This window comes from Tetrao urogallus (genome assembly GCF_951394365.1).
Source record: "Tetrao urogallus genome assembly, chromosome: 2".
Lineage (NCBI taxonomy): Eukaryota > Metazoa > Chordata > Aves > Galliformes > Phasianidae > Tetrao > Tetrao urogallus.
Genome location: NC_136814.1, coordinates 8,900,051 through 8,921,672, shown reverse-complemented (window position 1 = coordinate 8,921,672; position 21,622 = coordinate 8,900,051). Strand labels below are relative to the sequence as shown.

The 21,622-nt window shown below is 42.1% G+C and overlaps 1 protein-coding gene across 1 annotated transcript; it reads right to left on the bottom strand.

The window, feature by feature from the left end:
- Positions 1-233: 233 nt before the first annotated feature.
- Positions 234-21,516, bottom strand: WDR43 (WD repeat domain 43; the record flags this gene model as incomplete). Its single annotated transcript, XM_079550017.1, has 18 exons — positions 234-353; positions 451-506; positions 2,579-2,648; positions 3,089-3,202; positions 4,071-4,134; positions 4,854-4,885; positions 5,444-5,530; positions 6,347-6,484; positions 6,916-7,047; positions 7,919-8,005; positions 8,440-8,611; positions 8,984-9,048; positions 10,157-10,255; positions 10,770-10,913; positions 12,080-12,200; positions 16,633-16,754; positions 17,533-17,667; positions 21,295-21,516. 18 exons carry the CDS (start codon positions 21,514-21,516, stop codon positions 234-236), a joined length of 1,980 nt encoding a protein of 659 aa, XP_079406143.1.
- Positions 21,517-21,622: the final 106 nt, after the last annotated feature.

Sequence of the window (21,622 nt, the reverse complement as noted above, 5' to 3'; positions counted from 1 at the left end):
GTGGAAGAAATGTTTCTATAGTAAGCGCAGGGAAATAGGGCAAGAGAAGGCTGGCGTGGTTAAACATTCTGGATTCAGAAATGCACAGTGCCCCACACGTGCCCCTGCACATAGGCTGTGCATAAGTCTGCGCTCCCTATATGCAAATATGGCATCTTTCAGCAAGATGATCCAGAATTAGAAAGTTCTGGTGGCCCACTTCTTTAAACTGTTAAGTTTATTCTTTTATGCCGTTATTCTTCTTCACTTTCGTTTTCTGGTTCCAAATCAGAATCACCATTAACTTCCTTTTCAACAGTCATGTCTTGTTCATCTGATTGCTCCTCTTTCTCTTCATCTTCATCCCAGTTTTCCTGGAGGGTTGAACAAAACAGGAATGTTTGAATCTTTGACATTAACACAACTTCTGTGACAAATGACTGGGAGAAGATTCAATCCAACTCCACTTACATCTGAGTCTTTATCCGCAATCATCTCATCATCTGAACCTTCCTCCTCTGAGGATTCTGCAAAAGAAAACAATCCCTCAGTCTGGAAAACAGACTTGAATATGTTCAAACAAAACTCAACTCCACATGCTGCTAAACCTCCACTAAACTGTGCTATTCAAATTCCAAAACTCATTCCATACGAAGACTAGGTTCACCAACAAATTAGGAACTAGTCACTTTGCTATGATTATACAGTATACAGTTGTAGTAGAAACTGCAGGCCCAAATGAAGTATATATGCACACACTGCTGTGAAGTCTCACTGACTCAAATGTAGCAGCTCCTTGACTGCATCTACCTCAGCGTAAGGGCAGTTAGCACTAGAAATCCGATGTCATCAGTTAAGTACTTCAAGATCTTTCAATTAATTGATTCGTTAATTTGGGACTCAGGAATCACAGAATCACCAAGGCTGGAAAAGACCTCCTCCAAGATCATCCAGTCCAGCTGTCCACCTATCGCCAATACTTCCCACTAAACCATCGTCTCAGTACAACATACACACATTTTTGAACACCTCCAGGGTCGGTGACTGTAACCCCTCCTTGAGCCCATTCCAGTGCCTGACAACTCTTTTAGAGAACAAATGTTTCCTAACACCCAATCTAAGTATCCCCTGGTGCAACTTGAGGCTGTTCCCTTTTGTCCTATCACTGTTACATAGGAGATGAGGCCAACCACCACTGCGCCACAACCTCCCTTCAGACAGTTGTAGAGAGCAGTTAAGATCTCCCCTGAGCCTCCTCTTCTAAATAATAATTAAATAACCCCAGATCCATCAGCCACTCCCCATAAAACTTGCGCTCCAGACCCTCCACAGCTTTGCTGCCCTTTTAACAACCTTTTCCTCTTCCACCAAGCGGGTCACTTGATCATAGGAGATGAGGTTGGTCAAGCAGGACCTGCCTTTCGTGAATCCATGCTGGCTAGGCCTGATACTCCAGATTTCCCACAGATGCTGCGTAATCTCTCTCACAACGATCTGTTCCATAACCTTCCCTGGCACTGAGGTTAGGCTGACAGGCCTGTAGCTCCCCAGAACCTCGTTACAACCATTCTTGCAGATAGGAGTCACGCTGGCAAGCCTCCAATCCTCTGGGAACTCTCCAGTTATCAGGAACGCCAAAAGATGATGGAAAGTGGCTTGGCTGTCACCTCTACTAGCTCCCTCAGCAACCTCGGGTAGATCCCATCTGACCCACGGACTTGTGGCAGTTCAGGTGGAGTAGTAAATCTCTTTTGACTGTTTCCATCTGAATCGTGGGGGGGTTTATTCTCCTCCCCATCCAAGACTTCCAGGTCAGGAGGTAGAGTTCCCTGATGAGAACTGGTCTGACTACTAAAGACAGATGCAAAGAAGGCACTGAGAACCTCAGCCTTTGTCAAATTCCCTGCCACACCAGTAAAGGATGGAGATTCTCCTTAGCCCTCCTCTTACTGTTAATAGATATTTGTAAAGAAGTTTTCTGTTCTTTTTTTTTTTTACCTCAATGGCCAAGTTGAGTTCAAGTTGGGCTTCTGCCTTTCTAATGTTCTCCCTGCACACTCTAACAACTTCTTTGTACTCCCCGAGCTGGCTGTCCATTCTTCCACAGGAGGCAGATTTTCTTTTTCTCCTGGAGCCTCAGGAAAAGCTCCCTGGTCATCCATGCTGGTCATCTTCCCCATTGTCTCATCTCGTGCCACAGGGGGACAGCTTGCTCCTATGCCTTTAAGACTTCCTTCTTGAGGAGAGATCAGACTTCTGGGACCTTTTTACCCTTCAGTACTGAATCCCAAGGGAAGACCCTACCAGGGTCCTAAACAGTTCAAAGTTTGCCCTCCAGAAGTCCGAGGTTTTGCTGGCCTCCCTTCTGACTTCACCAAAAAATAGAAGGGAAGGAAACCAAAGGAGGGGAAGAAAGACAAAATGAACTGTAAGATGCCTACATGATTAATCACTCACTTGCCTGCCATACATTCCCCACAAAACCTCCCTGCTTGGAGACTGTCCACTACCAATATCACAGTAGCAAGATGAACAGCCACCACCTGTGAGCTGTCACGAAAGTTCTGAAGTCGAGCTACATCTAGCATACAGCACTTACCATCCTCATATACCAGCTTTGCAGTCCGATTAATCTCCATCACATCCTGAACTGTTTCCGATGCTGCAACCTGAACAGAATTTGCAGATTAGCCTTACGTGGAACCACATATTCCCCAAACTTGAAGTCACTATGACTCTCAACAACATAAATGAAATCTACAGAGGTTAACATGCATTCATTTATTATTGCAGTTTAACAGCCGCATAAATAGAAAGGACAAAGTAAAATTTCAGAGGCATTTGCTTCAAAGCAGCCCAATACCTCCCATTTATTCCCATTTAAAATGCTATGAGTTAGTACACTCATCTGGCAGGACAGAATGTGCAACACTTTCTGTGAGCATGGACTGACCAGACAGTCAGCTGCAGTGCTTTGAGTATTACCACTATAGCCGTACAGCAGCTGCACTGAGTTCCTGATGACAGGTCCCACTGGATGCTCTCACAACAGAAGGCTAAGCCTGCAAATAACACTTCTACATATCCTGTGTTCTTCAGCTGAACTTACCTGGGTGACAAGAAGGAAGAGCCTTCCATGTAGACGGGAAAGCTTCTGCAGAGTTTTTACTCTGCTCTCCATTAACTGGTATAGCATTCCCAGCTGAGGAATGAGGTCTGGCAACTTACGAGAAAAAATGGATGAATTAAAACAAAGCTGTTACCCAATACATAACCTGTATCTTACTATTGTATTTTTAAACTATCCTTACGCATTTGGGACAAACAATCCTTGCTGACATCACTGTGGTCAGAAGGAATTGCTGAGGATTCACGGAAAGCACCTGCAACCCAACCAGTTAATACATAGGCTTGTCTAGAACCATAACCCCTTCTACTTCCACTACTTCTTCCTTCCACATTTCCTAACAGCACATTTAGAAGGACTACTTGGAAAGCAGTGTGAATGGAAACTGAATACATTCCAGTATACAAACCCAGTACTAGCAATGCATACAAGTTTTGACACAACTGTAACAAAAGGGAGATCCCCAGGAATATAAAAGACTAAGTGTCACAATACATTTGTTTGTTTTGTAAACTGAGCTAGAGTGCATTATCCAGGGAAGGCTGGATTTCCACCCAGAAGCTACTACATTGCCTGCTACTCCATCAACTTTGTCATACCTTTACCCTATATATCCAGTCATACTCAGTACAGAAATTTAGTTCTGTGTTAATGACAACAGCTAGATCATGTTTGACAATTATTTGGCTCTTTCCCACGACATAACTGGTTTGGGTTTGAATTTGGGATGCTATTATTATGTTTATCTTGGTAATCCATGACAATTTGTAACAAATATCCATCAATTCAGCAAAACGGTGAAGTACAACCCTCTGTACATTGGTTTGAGCATGTACCATACCATGGTACATACTCTCATACCATGCACAGCAAGAGACAGATTCCTGAAGGAAGAATATACGTACATTTAAGCACTTAAGTCTAGTTTCAGCCATATGCATTAACTTTAATGCAAAATACTTACCGTGGAAAGGTAGGATGCATGTAGAGTAAAAACAAACTTCAGCCATCGAACCATTTGTGAGGCACTGCAAATGATATCATAGATATTGAGATGCTGGCTGACAACACACATTTCACTTTCTAGTTGCTAAGCTGTTCTACAAGAAGTGCTTGACTTTCATTACATAAAAAGAAAAACACAGTAGGAAATAAAATAATTTGGCTATCTAGATGAGATACCCAAGTAAGAGATACTTACTGGGAAAAGAACTGACATTTAAGAGAAAGATGAAAACTACACATGCTCAGGGATCTGTTTCTCGTGGTTTTTCATTGGAGATTTCAATGAAGATCAAACTAATGCTACTTCTTTCTTCTACAATTTTACTTTCTTCTTGTTGTTTTTTTTTTTAATCCAGTTGCAGACATCTAGTCACAGCAAAGCTATTGCTGTAGCAATATAGCAGGATTGGCAGGTGCAGGAAGAGCTGTGTGTTCTTCTTAAATACAAGCTACACATCTTAAAGTGATCTGAGTTGACACACTGATCATGTCTGAGCTGTCTGCTACTTCAGATACACGCTCACTTCAAGTATCCCTTCCCCTTTTTAATTTCACTTATGTCAGCACAAAACAGCACAGTCTTAATAAAAGTTCACCTTTGCACGCACAATCAGGTTACCTCAGGATTCTATTAACGTAACTGTTCATTACAATTACTATGGAAGCTTCACAGGGAAGCACAGGCCATAAAACACAGAATAGACTTTCAGATAAGTTGAACTGTGGGCAACTCGCTTCTTACCTGTATGGGTTGCCTTGCAATCTCTTTGTAAGCTAGAGGAACAAGAACAGTAACAATTAAAAGCAAGAAATGCATAACGAGCTTAAAGCTCATCCACATGACAGCCCAATGTTTGGGTAGAAAGACTAGTGCCACAAGAATAGATTTTGAGGCCAGCAAATTGAAGTACAAGAGAAATATAACCGTGACTAGCACTGCTATTTCCCAATTTCAAATTATCAGCTACTTCAATAATATTAAATAAGTAACGTGTTGTTGGTTGGTTTTATTTTTCTGCCACAGACTGAACAAGCTTTAGCTTAACCTCTTCCTTTTTTCCTGCTTACTCATTTAAGATAGCACCACATGATCTATGGCTTTTCCTAGCTTTGACAATGGCACTTTGTCCTTTGGTTAAGCTTCAGCCAGATGAGGTAAGAGTAAGACAGAAATAAACTACAAATAAGTTCAGTATTGTAAAACTACTAAATCAATATCATTTGACTTGATTTATTCATTGAAATTGAGAGACCCATCCATAATTTTCCCCAGCTAAAAGGCAAGCCAAATGTGGTTTGTATGACAGGTACATGAAATGCAATCTCTCCTACCTCATGCAGCAGTGGAATGACAGCGTGTATAGGCATTCTGGCTACTGTGTTCTTTATTAAAGTTTCCTTTCTTGTGGAAAGCACTTTCTGTTAAAATGGAAAAATAAATCAGATGATCATTCAGCTTTAACACATGTGGGAACAAAAATGGGTTTAAACCTCTTTTTCTACTCCGCTACCTCTATATGCTCAGATGAGGGTAACGTATAAAATTTACAATGCAAAGGAGTTCCATTTTTCAAGTCAGCTACAATTAACAGAATAAACACTTGATTAACCTGTCTAAAACAGTCAGCCATTGCCCCTAGTCCACCCATCTCATGTTAGAAACAAAGTATAACAGCCATATTAACAAGAACTTCCCTTGCTATTTTTCTATTCCCATGCTTCACTTCTGTAAATACAATGCCTTTCATCTGCACTGGTGACAAATAATTTCTACTCAGTGACAAATCCTTAAGATATTTCCTTTTCCTGCCCCAGAAGTATAAAATCCTCCTAATCCAAGTGCAGCCACAAGCTTTTCAGGTCAAACTGTGGTCATAGATGCATTTTTCAAACACCTACTTGGAAACTGTACCCTCTGGACTGAGCACAGATTGTTCTCTAGCTGAAACTAAAAGGGAGATGGTTGCACTAGTAACATGACTTGTAAGATATCTGAACTTTCACACAACAAACTTACCATAAACAGCATTGCTACAAAGTTCATGTGATGTCTCAGAAAAAGTAGCTAGCATTAAAATACCACTACCACCATTCATAATACCTGTGCCTTATCAGCACATCAGCAAAAAGCAGCCAGGAGTAACAACAGGACCTCGACTGCTCAGCTTCCACAGCAGCTCCCCACAAATCTCAACAAATAGTTTAAACAGCATACGGTGATCTTGAAACACTTACATTCAAGATGTCTTCATCGTTGCTTTCCAAGCCCTGAACCAAAAGCACTGCAAAGCTATCTGTTTGTGGAAGGCCACCTGGAGTTTTTACTTTGCTCACATCAATATCCAACGCCCCTAGGCGTTCCTCAATGCTGTCCTGCAGACAAAGAAATAAGAACAGTGCTTCATGGCCATTTCTTAGAAATAATAGCTGAAAGTAAAGTAGCTAATATATACCATTCCCTCCTATCCTGCTGGAAAATACCATACTGAGAGGATAGCTGGAAAAAGAGAAGATGAAGTTTTAACTAAGAAGCAGTAATGTGTCTTAGCACAGAGAGACAGGCAAGTGCGTAACAAAGTTCTGCAGTAACAGGCAGATTTGTGGGCAATGTAGTCAGGGCTTCAGTGAGAGTAAGGTTTTGACCAAAGGGAAACCCATTTCCTACAAGACAGTATGATTCACTTTGCCCTCATGCAAACAACAAAGGCAAACAACTCAAGTTCAAATATACCTAAAGAAGCTGCAATGATCATTTATGGCTGCTTTTCAAATGACTGGTGGGTTTAAATGAGGAAGCACTTTACCTCTGTCTCTCCTGGTTTCCTTTTGCTTTTCTTTTTCTCCTTTCCTGAGGACGGAGTTTTAACAGCTGCACTGTGCCCTGGAATGCCAGGCACTAGAACTTTGGTGTCCGAGTTCACAACTGGTGTCTTTACCTGGTGGAAAGACAGAAACACATCAGAATGAATTGCTAATAACTCAATCTTCCTTCCAGTTTTAAATACTGATTTTATTTAGAGATCCTCACATACGTCAAAAGCAGCCTGCCACAACCTATTAGGAAATGCTACATGCTACTTCCAGAACACTTATTTCATAACAGCATTTCAATGTCTTTTTGAAGTACCCACCCAGCCCTGTGTACATTATGGGAGCCATGCTGAGTGCCCACTAAAGTGATACAAATACATGTACTGCAGTGAGCATTGCAACTTCCACATGATGTGCGTACAAGTCATATTCCACAAATAAAAAACTGATTTCATGGTTCAAGAACTTTACTGGAGAAAAATAATAAAATTAAAATACTACTCACTTCGCTCAATACACAAATCATCACTTTTCTCTCCACAAGGCATGCTCAGACAGCCAAGAGAAATGAGTCTTCACTGGAATTCAGCAAAAAGCGAAACCAAGATGGAGATCATCACTGCATGCCAGGGAGCTCCCACATCTCTCACTGCATCTCAGCTCTGTTACCCTGCAGCTCCAGGACCGGGGAATTAGCACAAAGCTCCACCAGGCTGATGGAGCACCAGAACTGGTAGCTAACCTGAGGGTTAGAAAACCAATGCTGTCTGCTCTCTATACCAATGTTGTCAGCTGTGACACGAGCTACAGGAAGGTAACCGAGGGAAGGCCTATCAGTGCACACAGCAGCCAAGGGCTGTGGGTCTCTGAAACTACACTGCAGCTCTAAGCAGGTTCATTCAGAAATCCGAATTTATTTTAGAAGACAGCAGAGAATTCTAGAATTTTCTAAGTAAATCAAGAGATGCAAGACAATTATATTTCAAACGAGCTCACCTTTGTTACGGCATCATCTGTTTTAAGCGCCAACACTTTCTGGACGTCCCTTATCAAACATATGTGGGATTCGTTGGTGTTCAAAGACTGGAAAGAGAGGAATAAAAACAGTGAACTGGCAATGAATCACAGTGGTGATTCACAAAACTACTATGTTCATGAGAACAAACCAGAGGTACAAACAAGAATGAGCTCCTTATCCTCCCCTAGAGTAGCAGTTGCTTTGCACATCTGCCTTTCGTTACCAGATCCCTGTGCTCTGCAGAGAAGCTCACACAGGCAAATTGAAAGTTTTAGAAAGTTTCATTGGCTTTATGTATTAACAGCTGAGACAGCATGAAACAGCCAGCAATAATGCCAAGTCACACTTTAGCTGAATAAGCAGAATGCACATCCCCTTTCTAAACAACACAAGGGCAGTAGTCATAACTCCCAGAGAAGGCAGAAAGAGTAAGTTCCATCTCACACTGCAATTCCAAAAAAGTATGAAATCCAGAACCTTTCCAATATGTTTTACATACCACTTTCTCTATGATGGGCTGTAAGGTGTTTCCATACACAAGCAGCAGAGACTGTTTGTCTGTGCAAAATGCAGCTGCTAGAATAGGGACTGGTTTTGGCGTGGAGTCTCCATCACTTCCAGGCGTTGCTATCTGGATAGTACAGTTTGATGTTAAAGGTTTTTTGCAGTAGCTGAGGGAAAAGAAAAAAAAAAAAAAGGAAAGGAAAACAACAGCATGTTTAGCTTAAAGACTTCCATATCTTGCACAAGTATGCACCCTTCATTATCAAATCCTTAAACTCTACTAGTTTACATCCTTTACAGATAGTTTAAATGAGATTAAATCAGGCAAAATCTTGGCTAAAGCAACAAAGCACAACAAACCCCAACAAATAAGCTCCCCTGCATGTCTTGAAACATGTCAAGTAACCCAAGACAAAGAGTCAGTTGGAATTCAATTTGTGAACAGATGAGTTCAAAGGCAGCAACACAACAAAATGAGCTTTGCCTCCCAGTAATCCCATACCTTGCCATATATACTCTCAGAAGGAATACCTCCTTACCCATTTAAGATGTGTTCAAATAAATGCAACTGCCCATCTCTGCAAACAACTGCTAACTTCACAGGCTGAAAGAAGTCACAATAGAAGATTCTGGTTAGACCAAACGACAGACATCCACAGGTACGAAACATCAAGAGACATCTGCAGGTTACAATTTGACTCTTTACAGCAACTACATACATTAGAGATACAACTAAATCCATACAATTAGATCAGACGCACATCTCAGGAACACTTACAGCAGTTAGAAAACAAAAACATAATTCGAATCTGTGCTTTACTGTATCAATATTGAAATATTCAAACCTGAACAGCTTGGCTACTAGCAGACATGAGTATAAGCAGCAGTGTTCCAAAAATATAATACCCAAGGTGCCTAGATGCACTGAACTACACAGGCACTACACACTAAATACGTTCACAGAAAAGAAACTAAAACAGAGTACAAAGTGCAGTTAAATTCCAGGTGCACATCACAGAATATTCCCAGCTCCTACACATGCAGTGAGAGGGCACAAATGGAAACGTTAGGAGTTCTAGCATGAAATACTCTTTTTATAAAGGAATCTAAAGGCAATTGGGGAAAAAAAAGTTTTAAGTAACTACAGAAATGATTTGTGAACATTTCATATGCAGACACTTTTCGTAAGACAACTATTCTGAAACTTCTTGCTGAAAGAGACTTGAGGAATGTGCTCAGCTACATAAATTCATAAAGGCTAGTTAATTCCAAACACAGTTATACTACCATAGCCATCTGAGAATAGACAAAAAAACAGAGCCATGCTCAAATTGTATTTCAGAAAGAAATCTTCACTGGTTTTTACTATTGAAATCTAAGAAACTTTTTGATTACTAAGTAAATCAAACAGAAACTGTTTGATTACTAAGTTGTTCCAAATAGGAAACAAATCATATTTCTGCCATCACAAGCAAAATTTTTGAAGGAAACATGGAATTTGCACTTAGTAGCTATGAAAATAATTGTTTCAAACTGCTAGCTACACAAATGCACCTATAATAAATATCCTCACACTACTGAACTTGCATTCAAATCTCATCTTTGCGTAACAGAAACCAAATACAAACAAATTTATTATTTTTTTTTAATGCCCTAAAAGGAACTTGGTGTGAAACTGTTGGACATATCTGGTTACAAACTACTGCTCCTACCTCTTCTTTGAGTTCTGACACGGTCAGGTCAATAAACGTTGGTTCATCTGTTACCGTGAAAGACATCACCGCATTCTTTTCTTTCCTATCTGATCTGATCTGCCTGGAGACACAAACAGCACACATTATTTAACAGGGCACAAACAGCATCCTCCACATCTGAAAAGCAGCACAGTGTTATAGAGCCTACAAATCATGCTCTACTATTGTCACTATCACGGTACTGCACACCTCAGCCAAAAATACTGATGTCATAATTGCAGCTTTCAGCTTTAAAAGGTGTTCAAATTACAAATGCAAAGTAGTCACCAAGCAGAATTCAGCAAAGAAGAAAACAAACTTCACAGCAAACACAAAGAACAAGAAGCATACCACACACTGCATTCCTAGCATATGCTGGGAAGTCAAGTAGCAGCTACTGGAAACACGCTCAGACACAGCCAAGGAAATTTAGGTCTTCATTCAACAGTCAGTGAATTGAAACCACTACTTAAGAGATCATCACTGCATTTTTCCAGAGCGCCCCTTCTGCTTCATCAGAGTTCAGAACATAATGGTTCAGTCTATCCTCAGTAGCAGTCGTAATCAAAGTTAAAAATTAAGAGAAGTTCACATACCAAACACTCAGTAACCGGTCATGTATAGCCCCAGACAAGAAATAAAGTCCTGTAATTCCATCAAAGGGCTTATTTTCATTCATAGGTCTCACTGTGGTAAACATTAATGATGACACTGATGTAGCATGGCCTGTGAAATGCTAAGAGAACGGGGGGGAAATTCAATTACTGCCATCATCAGCTATATGACAAAAACTAAAACATTAGTTAAGAAAGAATGTTAAGAAAGATCCAAAAATCAAAGTTAGCAAGAGTATTTCAGTGTTTTTTCTGTTTCTCTAACTGGTGATCAGATTCCTTACATTCCTACATGTCTCAAAAATGTTTCCTGACACTTCATCTACTTATCAGAATTAAAAGATTAATGGGGAATCAAAGGCAAAATTACTGAAACTAAGCTCACGTGAAAGAAATCACACCTGCTTGTACTGCTGTTACTGTCAGAAAGCATGTCACACTTCACAACAAAACTAGATTTACAGTTTAATCCTCAACTTGAAGATGATCACACAGGTCTGATGACACACTAAAGCTGTTGAACAAAATGAAATAAAATAAATCAACGCTTCAACTTTTATTTTCACAGTGATTTTGGTCACTACAGGATGCAGGCACACACAGTAGTTGCCATGTGCCAGCAAGCCCATAGTAACACGTGTGCACACTCAGCTGACAGCAAACACCAGAAACCCAGATTTGCTGCTTCCTATCTGCTGTCATACAGTGGAACAGGACTGCATTTAAGAAACAGCCAAAACATGCTAAATTCCTTGTGTCTGAGCCCTGCCCAGAGAACAACATTTTTGTCCCTCTGCCTTCCAATTGCTTCTACAGCAATACTGATAACACCTGTTACACAGAGTTTAGCTAAGAGACCTGAAGGCTTTAAAGAGATACTCAGCACAAAGGTACAGGAGCTCTCACAAAAACACATCAGCAAGAACTAATAGTGCAGTGAACCGAGCTCCCCAGTAGAAAGGCTTCAGAAAGGGACACAGTGAAAGAGAACAGCACCTATCCTTATGCTATGGGATCCAGAAAGGCTGCTGGCAGCATTCTCAGACACAGCCAAGGAACTCAACGTCCTCATTCAACTGTCAGGAAGCTGAAACCACAGTTGAAGGTATCATCACAGAAATAACTTCCAGCAGCCTCAAAGATGCCAGCTGTCTCCTTCCACCCTACCAAATTTTCAGATGTCCCATTAGGAAACACTAAATGCACAATGCCATTAACCAAGAAGAATATGTACATATATATATATATAATATTATTTTTTGATGTCTAGTTGCACAAAGTTACTTACTCTGTAGACTTCTTTGGTCTCCAGGTCCCACAGTTTTATAGTTCTACCGGCTGACAGCAGCATTTTTCCATCTGGACTGATGCACAAAGAGCTGACACTGCTGTTGTCACCTTTCCACTTGCTAGAATTTGGATGGAGACACAGAAAAGACATTCATTAGCATAACTTCAAAATGCATGACAACTCTGCTGGATAATCTAAGGCAAAACATACTTTAAAAAAAGGCTAAGTAGTCAAAAATTAGGTCAAACATCATTCTGTTTCAGCTCCTCAATTTCAAATTAGTTTCCTCAAAAATAAAGAAATAATTAAGACTAGTTTTTGTTTGTTTTGCTTCGCTGTTGTTTAAAAAAATACATATTTGTTTATCCTGTTCTCAATATCCCCCCCTCAAAGTTCTCTGCTACTCAGCATCAGGCAAGAAGAGCCACACCGTTAAGACTTCTCTTGGAACCACGATCCACAAAGCTTCCATCAAGTTATTCAGAATGGACTTTGGAGTTTTTAGGCCCACCCAGTTCCTGGCACTCCTCCTAAGCCTGTCAGTGACACTGACAATAATAACCTTGGCCTCAAAGGTTTAAGAACTCCACGGTTGAAAGCACTATCTAAGAAAAAGAAAGATGCTGTCACAGAAAGCTTGTGCCTGCCTAGAAAGAGTCTGAGTATTGCATATTTCTAAGGGGACAAAATTACAAGGAAATCGTTAACGCAAACCCTCTATACATAATAATCACGACCCAATCACCACCTTCTGATGGTGAACAGCCCCTTCCTAAATACTTCCTGAGACCTTTCTTATGCCAAGCAGCACCTCTTCTGTCTTCTACAAGTGAGCTCATTTGCACCATCACCTCTGCTAGATTTCGTAGAAGCTGCAAGTTTATTAGCTACAAACTTGACAAGCAGTATTATACCTTACACAGAGTATAACAAAATTCTGTATTCTCTTCCAAAGTGTAAGTCAGGAATAAGAATTTCAGATCCATATCCATTTAATGTAGCAAACCCAAGAAATTATATTCAAATGTACAACTAGATGGTCCTTAAGGTCCCTTCTAACCCAAGCCATTGCACGATTCTATGATTCCAATATCTTTTACCTCAGGCATGACTTGCAATACATGACTTCTGATGTGACTTCTGGTAAAAAGTCTGATATTACAATGTCAGCATACTTTTCATTTTTGCACTCCAACAATAATTTTTCATTGCCATGTTCAAAATTAGAGATCACAATGCCTCTAACAGGCAGTTCATCCATCAAATCTAGGCGTACTTCTTGGCACTTTCCTAAGCAATTACTGCTTTCTAACTGAAAACAAGGACTGCCACAAAGTATCCTTATAGCCAAACTTTGTGCAGCTTGTAGGTCGTGCTCTCTTCAATTCAATGGAGACGACTCACATAGGAGCAGGCACGTCCTGCTCACCAACACCTTATTGGCTCGTCTAACCACGGGACTCTTCCAGCTACAAGGACTGCTGAGGGGAGACAACATTCATCTTGCAAAGTGGGACAAGAGCAATTTTGTCCACAGGCTTGCTAACCTAGCAAAGAGGGAACTAACCTAGGATTGGTGTGAGACAAGAACAATAACCAGTCACAAAAGAAGCGGGGGTATACAGCAACGCAGAGGGAAACACCCAGGGTGAAGAGCAGTAGGAGCAGCTCTCACATTTCACGAGACAACAGCATGGCTGGGACCCATCTCAAGTGGCTGTGCATGAACACATGCTCTATGAGAGACAAACAGGATGAGCTAGATATCCATGGGGAGCTTCGTAGTTTTGATCTTACTAGAGATCATAGAGAACCACTGGGATAGTATGCAAGACAGGAATACTGTAGTTAATGGTGTTTTAGGAAGGCTATTTAGTGAAGACATGTCAGGAAGGTGCAAGGAAGAGGTGGTTTTCTCTACACATAAAGGTGGCTTTGAGTGCATGGAGCTTTGCTTTGAAACACGGCAAGAGCCAGAGAAGAACTTACAGGTATGTATTAGAAGAGGCCAACAAGGATGATGTGCTGGGCATCTGCTACAGAGCAAGACAAACAGCAGAATTACAACTCTGGTCTTCATAAAAGCAGACTGCCACTTATTCAAGGAAATGATGAGCAATATTCCACTGGAGACTGCTATAAAGAGCAAAAGGTGCTCAGGAAAGCTGGTTGCTCTTCTAGGATAACCATCTTAAAGCACAAGAATGGCACACACCAACATTAAGAAAATCACCAGGTGTTGCCCTGGCATGCAGGAAAGCCAAAGTTCAGCTGGATGTTCAGAGCAGCAGGAAACATGAAGGCCAACAAAAAGGAGATCGAAAGGCACATCAGCAGCAGTAAGGTTAGGATTGAGAAATGTGTGGGCCCAGTGCTGAATGGTGTAAGGATCTGTTCGGGACACAGAAAAAGCCACACCACAGAAGAGCAAGGACTGCTCTCAGGCCTCCCACATTCCCAAACCCAGTGCCAGAATCAGAGGGAGCAGAATATTATCCATAAAAAAAATAAAAAAGATAACAATAATAAAGATAGGTAAAATCAGGGATCACAACAGCAAGTTGGTCACACATGCAGCCTCTAAGATGGAATGGGATGCACCAAAAATATTTAAGTCGGTGATGTTGCAAGACCACTCCATCATCCCTAATGAGTGCACTGCTCAGGAGAAATTTCTGTTGACTTGGAAAAACGACAAACCTATCTGCAAAAAGAATATAGGAAATGAGAGGAAATGTGTGATTATACACAGCAAATCCACCTGGTAAAGATTTCCAAATATACAAAGGTCAGAAAAGCAACTGGAAACAGCAATCACACTTAAAAAGGGAAAATCATCCCTAACCAACCTGCCTCTGATGATACACACTGTACACTATTTAAATTGAATTTAGCAGTGCTTCTGACAACATCTCACATTAGGCTATGTAATTCCAGTTTGGTTGCAAGGATACTGAGTGGACTCCAAGGTAGGATAAGAACTGCGTGGAACACTGAGCTCAAACACCTGCAATCATTGCCATGAAATCCAGCTGATGGCCAGTTATTGGTGTCATTCCCCAAGGACATTCCAATTCCATTCAACCTCAGTGTTTGCTCAGGTCTTCATGAATGACCTTGAAAATATGACAGTATGCATCCACTAGCAAGTTCAGTGGCGTTAAGAAATTAGGGAGATCAGCTGATAAGTATGCTGGAGGGCAGAGCTGCTCATCTCAACAAGCTGGAGAAATAGGCAGTCAAATCTCCAAGATGAAAGGATTGGGTAAAGCATCTTCATGTGTGCCAGGAAAAAAAAAAAAATCTCATACAGGCTGGATTCAAGCGGCCAGAAAACATATTAGCAACAAAGGAGGTGGGGATCCTTATAGACCACTTTAACATGAGTTAGCAGTGAGTACTTGCAGCCATGAGGTCAACCGCACACTGAGCTCTACTAGCTAGAACACGGCCAGTAGATCAAGGAAAATGATTCCCCTTTTCTGTGCAACATTTCTGAAACTACACCTGAGCACTGCATCCTGTTTGGAGAAGCTACTGACACACTGCAGTCAATCCAATGAAGGATCACCAAGAAAGTTTGGAGGCTGGAGTGTGAGGAGGAAAGGATGATGGAAACAGGTTCCTTCACACTCAAGAAGAGAAGGCTAATGGGAGATCTTATCATCACCTCTTGCTATTTTGCATCAGGGTCTAAACATAAGGACACCTTTCCTTCCTAAGGAAATTGAGGAGGTTACTGGGAATGGTCTGTCTGCAGTGGCCAAACATCTTCAGCAAAATCTGTAAAATGGTGAAATAACACAATGGGGAAATTTTACAAAAAAAAAAAAAAAAAGTAACAACAGTAGAAGACAAGGGTCAAGGTGCCATCACATTCCAGACTTTCATTAAGATAAACAGAATCACTAACAGAAGACTTCGTTTCCTAGAGCTTACAACGAAAGACTGACTGTATTGAAAAAGAAAGCAAATACCTACCCTAGACAACTTGTTAACTCAGCACTAAGTTTTGTTTGGCTCAACACAGTTTAGATGGCAGCAGCCTGCTCAGACAGCCAAGTGGAATTGTCCCCACTGCACATCAGTAGTGAGCGAAACCAATTGGGTATCATCACAGCTAGGCCCTTGGGGCTAAGTCAGGTGTGCACAGTAGATCTAAGTGGGATGAGGTGTTCCAGCATCTGCTTTCCCCACACTCCTCAGGATATTTCTAAGAACGTGGATTTTCAGTGTCTGAAAAGCAACTGGAAGCCCATATCTCACTAAGAGTTAGCATGGAGAAACTCACATCCCTTTTAGCAGCGAAGCATTGTATTTTGTCCCTCCAATACACAGAGGAAGAAATCCAACTATAAGATTTACTCTTTTATCCCTTACTCAAACCACTCTGAATTCCTTTAAAGTAGTAATTAACTGCTAATTTAGTACAGCAAGCACAAAGCCAGCACAGCAGAGCGCAGCATTTCCAGCAGCACAGTGCTGACACCTGTAAAGGAGGAAATACACAAAAGCAAGCGACAACAAATCAGAGCAAGAGGATCACTCACCACTTTACTTTGCAGGTCTGTGTGTTCCATTCCACAATGTGTTTGTCTTCTGAACAGCTATACAAGCAGCAGTTGTCCTGATGCCACCTCACACAATTTATTCTATTGTCATGACCACCATCCTACAAAACATGAGAGGGTTACTTACGAATAAAGAGGTACTGCTACTGAATCTTCCCCACATCAACAATGTGAACAAAGTGCTCTTTCAAGAAATGAATCCAAATCACAGATACCTCAAAGGGGAGTGCATAGCATGTGCACATGTGCTTTTTACAACCAGTACACATACAGAGCTGCAAGTTAAAGAAAATACTTCATATTTTCACCTGTGTATGTATTCATTATTGTTCTACTACTTCAGTTAACAAAAAGTTGTCCTGCACTACTGACAAACACAGCCAAAGCTGTTGAGCAGTGGCACAGTTAGCACAGGTGTCTTGATAACAGATATCTAAGTGCCTGCTTGCTGAAGTCCAATCAGGATGTACAGAGGAGTCCATCAAAGAGTACCACAGCTTAACCAAGAGCTGATGAATACTTCGATTCCTGCTCTCTCCTCCCGTAGCCCTAGAGAGGCACAGGAGACGATATGCCCAGGGAGAACTTAATTGTTCACTTAGACATTTCATCATTATGAACATATTTGATGTAAAATAAATCCACACACAATGTTAGGATACTGCCAAACCAAGAGGTCTCATATTGCCAACAGCAGTACCACTCAAAGATTCCCAAGAATCTAAATTATTGCAATTCTATTCACGTATGCAGTCATTAAGAGGAAAAGATCTGATTAACTAGGTCAGTTTAGCCCATTTTTAAGCAACAGAAAGAACAGCATAAGCTGACTGAAACTACCATTATTTGGCAGCACGTGATAATGAGTGTGTAACTTACTAGCTTGCTCTGTAATTCTCCTTTTACTGTGCTGTACAACAAAATGCTACCAACTGCTGTGCCAATAGCCAGGATGTCTAACTGCTTGTCCACTCCTGTAGCTTCAGACTTCCGTTTTTTCCTCTGGGGGCCATCCTGCAAAACAGAGAATAAAAAAAAAGGAATTAATTAGTTTGACCTGTTATTCTTAAGTGCTAAAGCAGGGGGAAGAAACCTCTCCAAGTCAGATCCAGTCAGCCAGCACAAATTCTGCTAAGACACAAGATGTAGACGTGGCAATTTAGAGGTTCATCTTATACCTCCACGTTCAAGGTAGCAAAGTTGCTGAGTCTCTTGGAAATGCTCAATAGAGGCCATTTTGCTAACTTAATGACCACACATGGAGGGAAAAACATTTGTTTTTCAGAGTTCATTTCCCAGAGGCAGAAGTAAAGATTAAACATGACCAAATTACTTCATTCCCAGAACAGAAACGTATGTTAAGTTTTATTAGGAATCATCAGTTTACCATCAGTCTTGCAATACTAAGTAACCACAATGCCTAATAAAAAGAAAGTGCGACCACACCAGACAGAGAGAAGCAACCAGGAATTGAAACTATGTCATCTATCCTAGTCCTGCAGTCCATTACTAGGGGTCTTCCTACAGCCTATCAGGCAATTCTCAAATCTACACCCTCCTGCTTTGCAAGGGATACCAACTACTTCGATAAAGAATTTCATCTTGCTTAACCAAATGCATGCAAAACTTCAGTAAAAAAAAGGCAGAAGAAACAGCTGTGTTTATTGTGACTGGGTAAACCCAAGTAATTAATCACTAAAATAAAACGGCTAATTCAGGTTGGATATTAGGAAACATTTCTTCTCCAAAAGAGCGGTTAGGCACTGGCACAGTCACCATCCCTGGAGGTGTTCAAGAACCACGGAGATGTGGCACTGAGAGACACGGTCAGTGGGCATGGCGGGGGTGGGCATGATGATCTTAGGGGACCTTTCCAACCTTACTGATTCTACAATTCCCATCTGTCAGATCGTATACATCATATAACGTACATAATTTCTACAGCTCCAGAGATATAATGGCTACCAGACTTTGGGGGTTTTCAGCAAATTAAAAACTTTAACAGCACAGGGTAAATAGTCTCAAAACTAGTTTGAAGAAGTAGAGCCTTCTTTTCCTATATATTTAACATACACACTTCCCCACCCACAAGGAAAATGGTTTCATTCAAAGCCAATAAATGCAAATATGCTGTATTGCTTGTTAAAAACAGCAGTGGGCTCTAGAGAAAAGTAAGGACGTTGGTTTTTGCAAGGATTTGTTTAGGCTTCACCTTCCCTGGGAAAGAAAAGTGTTTACAAAAAAAGAAATGAAAACATAAGTGCTGAGAAATCACCACAGTTACAAAGCACAACTAATTAATCAACCAGGTTTTAAGATAATATAAGGAGACTCACGCACTGAATAAACTCGTTAAATTTCTGGCAGCAGCGCCAACTCAGCCACCTCAAAACAGTTGTTAGAAATGCAAAGACGGGGACCACATTGCCACTGGAGACGTAAGCACAGCTTATATGTTTCCAGAGACTTTTCAAAATCTGTATATCTAGTTCTATTAATTATCGCTCCCAATCAATACTGGGAACCAAAACCACAATTAAGAGCAGATTTTGTTCTTGTCCCCTGAATAAAGCTTTAATTAAAGCTCATTCAATCTCCATATGGTTCATTATGACTGATTTCCCTTAAAGCAAACCAAAGGCATCACTGAGCGTCACAAGGTCCCACTGAGGTCCGCAGCACTACCAGTGTTATGAAGAAAGTAGGGGTAGTGAAGTTTTCTCCAATTACTTTTCTTACATCCATTTCTTTAGTGAACAGTCTTCATCAGCACTATTCATGGGGTGTTCTGTCTTGAAAGAAGCATCGATGAAAAATTCAGACCTATTCATGCTGGAAGGGACTCCAAAGAAGCACCTAGCTCTCATGGAGAGGACAGAGCAGCTGAAGTGTATCAAGCATCAGCTTCTTTTGAACATTTTCAGATTTATGGAAACTCAAACTTACTTTAAAATACTCAAAAAGCTTAGCTTTAACCAGCAGAGATACTTAGAAAAAGTCATTTGCAAATGAGAATTTCCATAACATTCTTTCTTGTGTAGGGCAGCTGCTGAGAACGAGACTTTTCTTCTAATTAACAGAAATCTCATTTCTCTTGCTAACATGTTAAGTAAAGCTCTTAAAACCCTGAAGAGCCTTAAGAGCTGAAGATGACAGAACAGCTGCAACTTACTAGGAAGGAGATGGAAGAAACTACTTTGAAAGTCAGTGGTCCATACGCTCTTGCAAAAGACACCACTTGTTGGGAAGGGAGGTGGTGAACAGGACAAGCAGGAAGCACTAACGCTGCAAAAGCACATGTGCAGAGAGCATGCCAATAAGTCACCACTGCATCAGCAATTCCAGGGCCTGGAGTTCAACACTGCACTCCTCATGCTCCCCTCTAAACACCTGGCCTTCATTAACACAGAAGCAGTCCAAAGCGCAGTCGAGGTGTAACCTGACAAAACACCAGGCGCCTACTGTCATGGTTTTACTCCTGCACACCAGGTACTACTGCTACCTGGAGACATCACGTTTCAGCAAAAAAGAATAAGAACTAAACAATACCATAGGAAAAAAAACAGAGGAAGCCAAAGCTTGCCTGATGAAATCCTTTTTGCATACAACCCTAAAAAGAGCTATGTTGGAGCATCTGTAGTCTTTAGGGGTGGCTGTCTAAAACGGCCCTAACGTTTAAGCACCACTCAAAACCTCCTGTGCTTGACCTAAGGCAGCACGGTACGTCAAGCTTTGAAGCTGCACTGCACACAGCAGAGGCGAGCATCAGTTTCAGTTTCTGTTAACCTGTTCAGCCTTCCCATTAATTTATGCATCTTCTTTTCTTCCAAGCTGAATTAAAAACGAGCAATGAAGAGGCCAATCTGAAATTAATTCTTTCTTCCACTTTATATAGCTCATGGATTAAGCTGCACAAGTAACAAAAATGGGGCAACACAGCCTTCCTTTGGGTGGGTAATCTGAGTGCACGGAGCATTTCAAGATACCTGTTGCAGTATTTATAAAAAGCTTTTACCAAAACACATTTAACTCGTTGCTTCTTAGGGCAAACCGGGTGTATTGCACAAATCCATTCAAGAGAAGCATCTTGCTCAGGAAGTCGTTTGTTACAGTGAGCAAAGTAAGGACTACCTCGATATAAACGAGCCGAAAAAGTGATTTAAGGCGTGCACTACAGAGGCTTTCAGCTGGAGCGTCCCAGTGAGCTTAGCCAGAAGGCGGAGATCCCCCGAGGTGCTTGGAGCTGCTGAGCGCAGAGCACGAGGCGCGGGGTCCTGAGGAGGGGAGAGCCGGGCTGCGTGCCACATACCGGGCTGCTTCAGGGCGCGCTGCTTCCACGCAGGGAACGCGAAAAGCAAACGGGTTTCGCCATCAGCACTTTGGCTGAGAACACCTTTAGTTAATTTAGAAGAGAAAATTAAAAAAAAAGAGAAGGATGCGCCGCGCTCCCCGCCACCAAGTGGGCTTTCCGTCCCGAGCAGCGGCCCCACACGTGGCGCGGGCCAGCCCGGTCCCGTTGGCGCTGCCGGGCCTCGCCGCATGGCGCCGGGAGGGCGGGGTGAAGCGGCGCGGCCGCACCTCGAGGCCGCGCGGGGTACGAGCGCTCCTCCCGCGGATCCCTTCCCCCCGATCCGCCCGTACCTTGTCGGGGGGCGGCCGTCCCCCCGGCGGGGCCCAGGCCAGGCAGGTGCAGGCGGCGCTGAGGTGCGCGGAGGGCACGTACTCGTGCTGTAGGCGGCTGCTCGCCGCGTCCCACACGCGGAGCCTCCCATCCGAGCCGGAGACGGCGAGAAAACGGCGGTCGTGAGGCGAGAAGGCCAAGGGGGGCCGTGCCGCCACCTCCCCGCCGCACGCCGCCGCCATGGCGCTCCCAGCTCGGCCCTCCGCGCCTGCGCAGCTCCGGCCGCGTGCTCGCTCCGCGCGCGTGCGCCGCGCTCCCCGTGACGCGACCGGGATGGCGTCATCACAG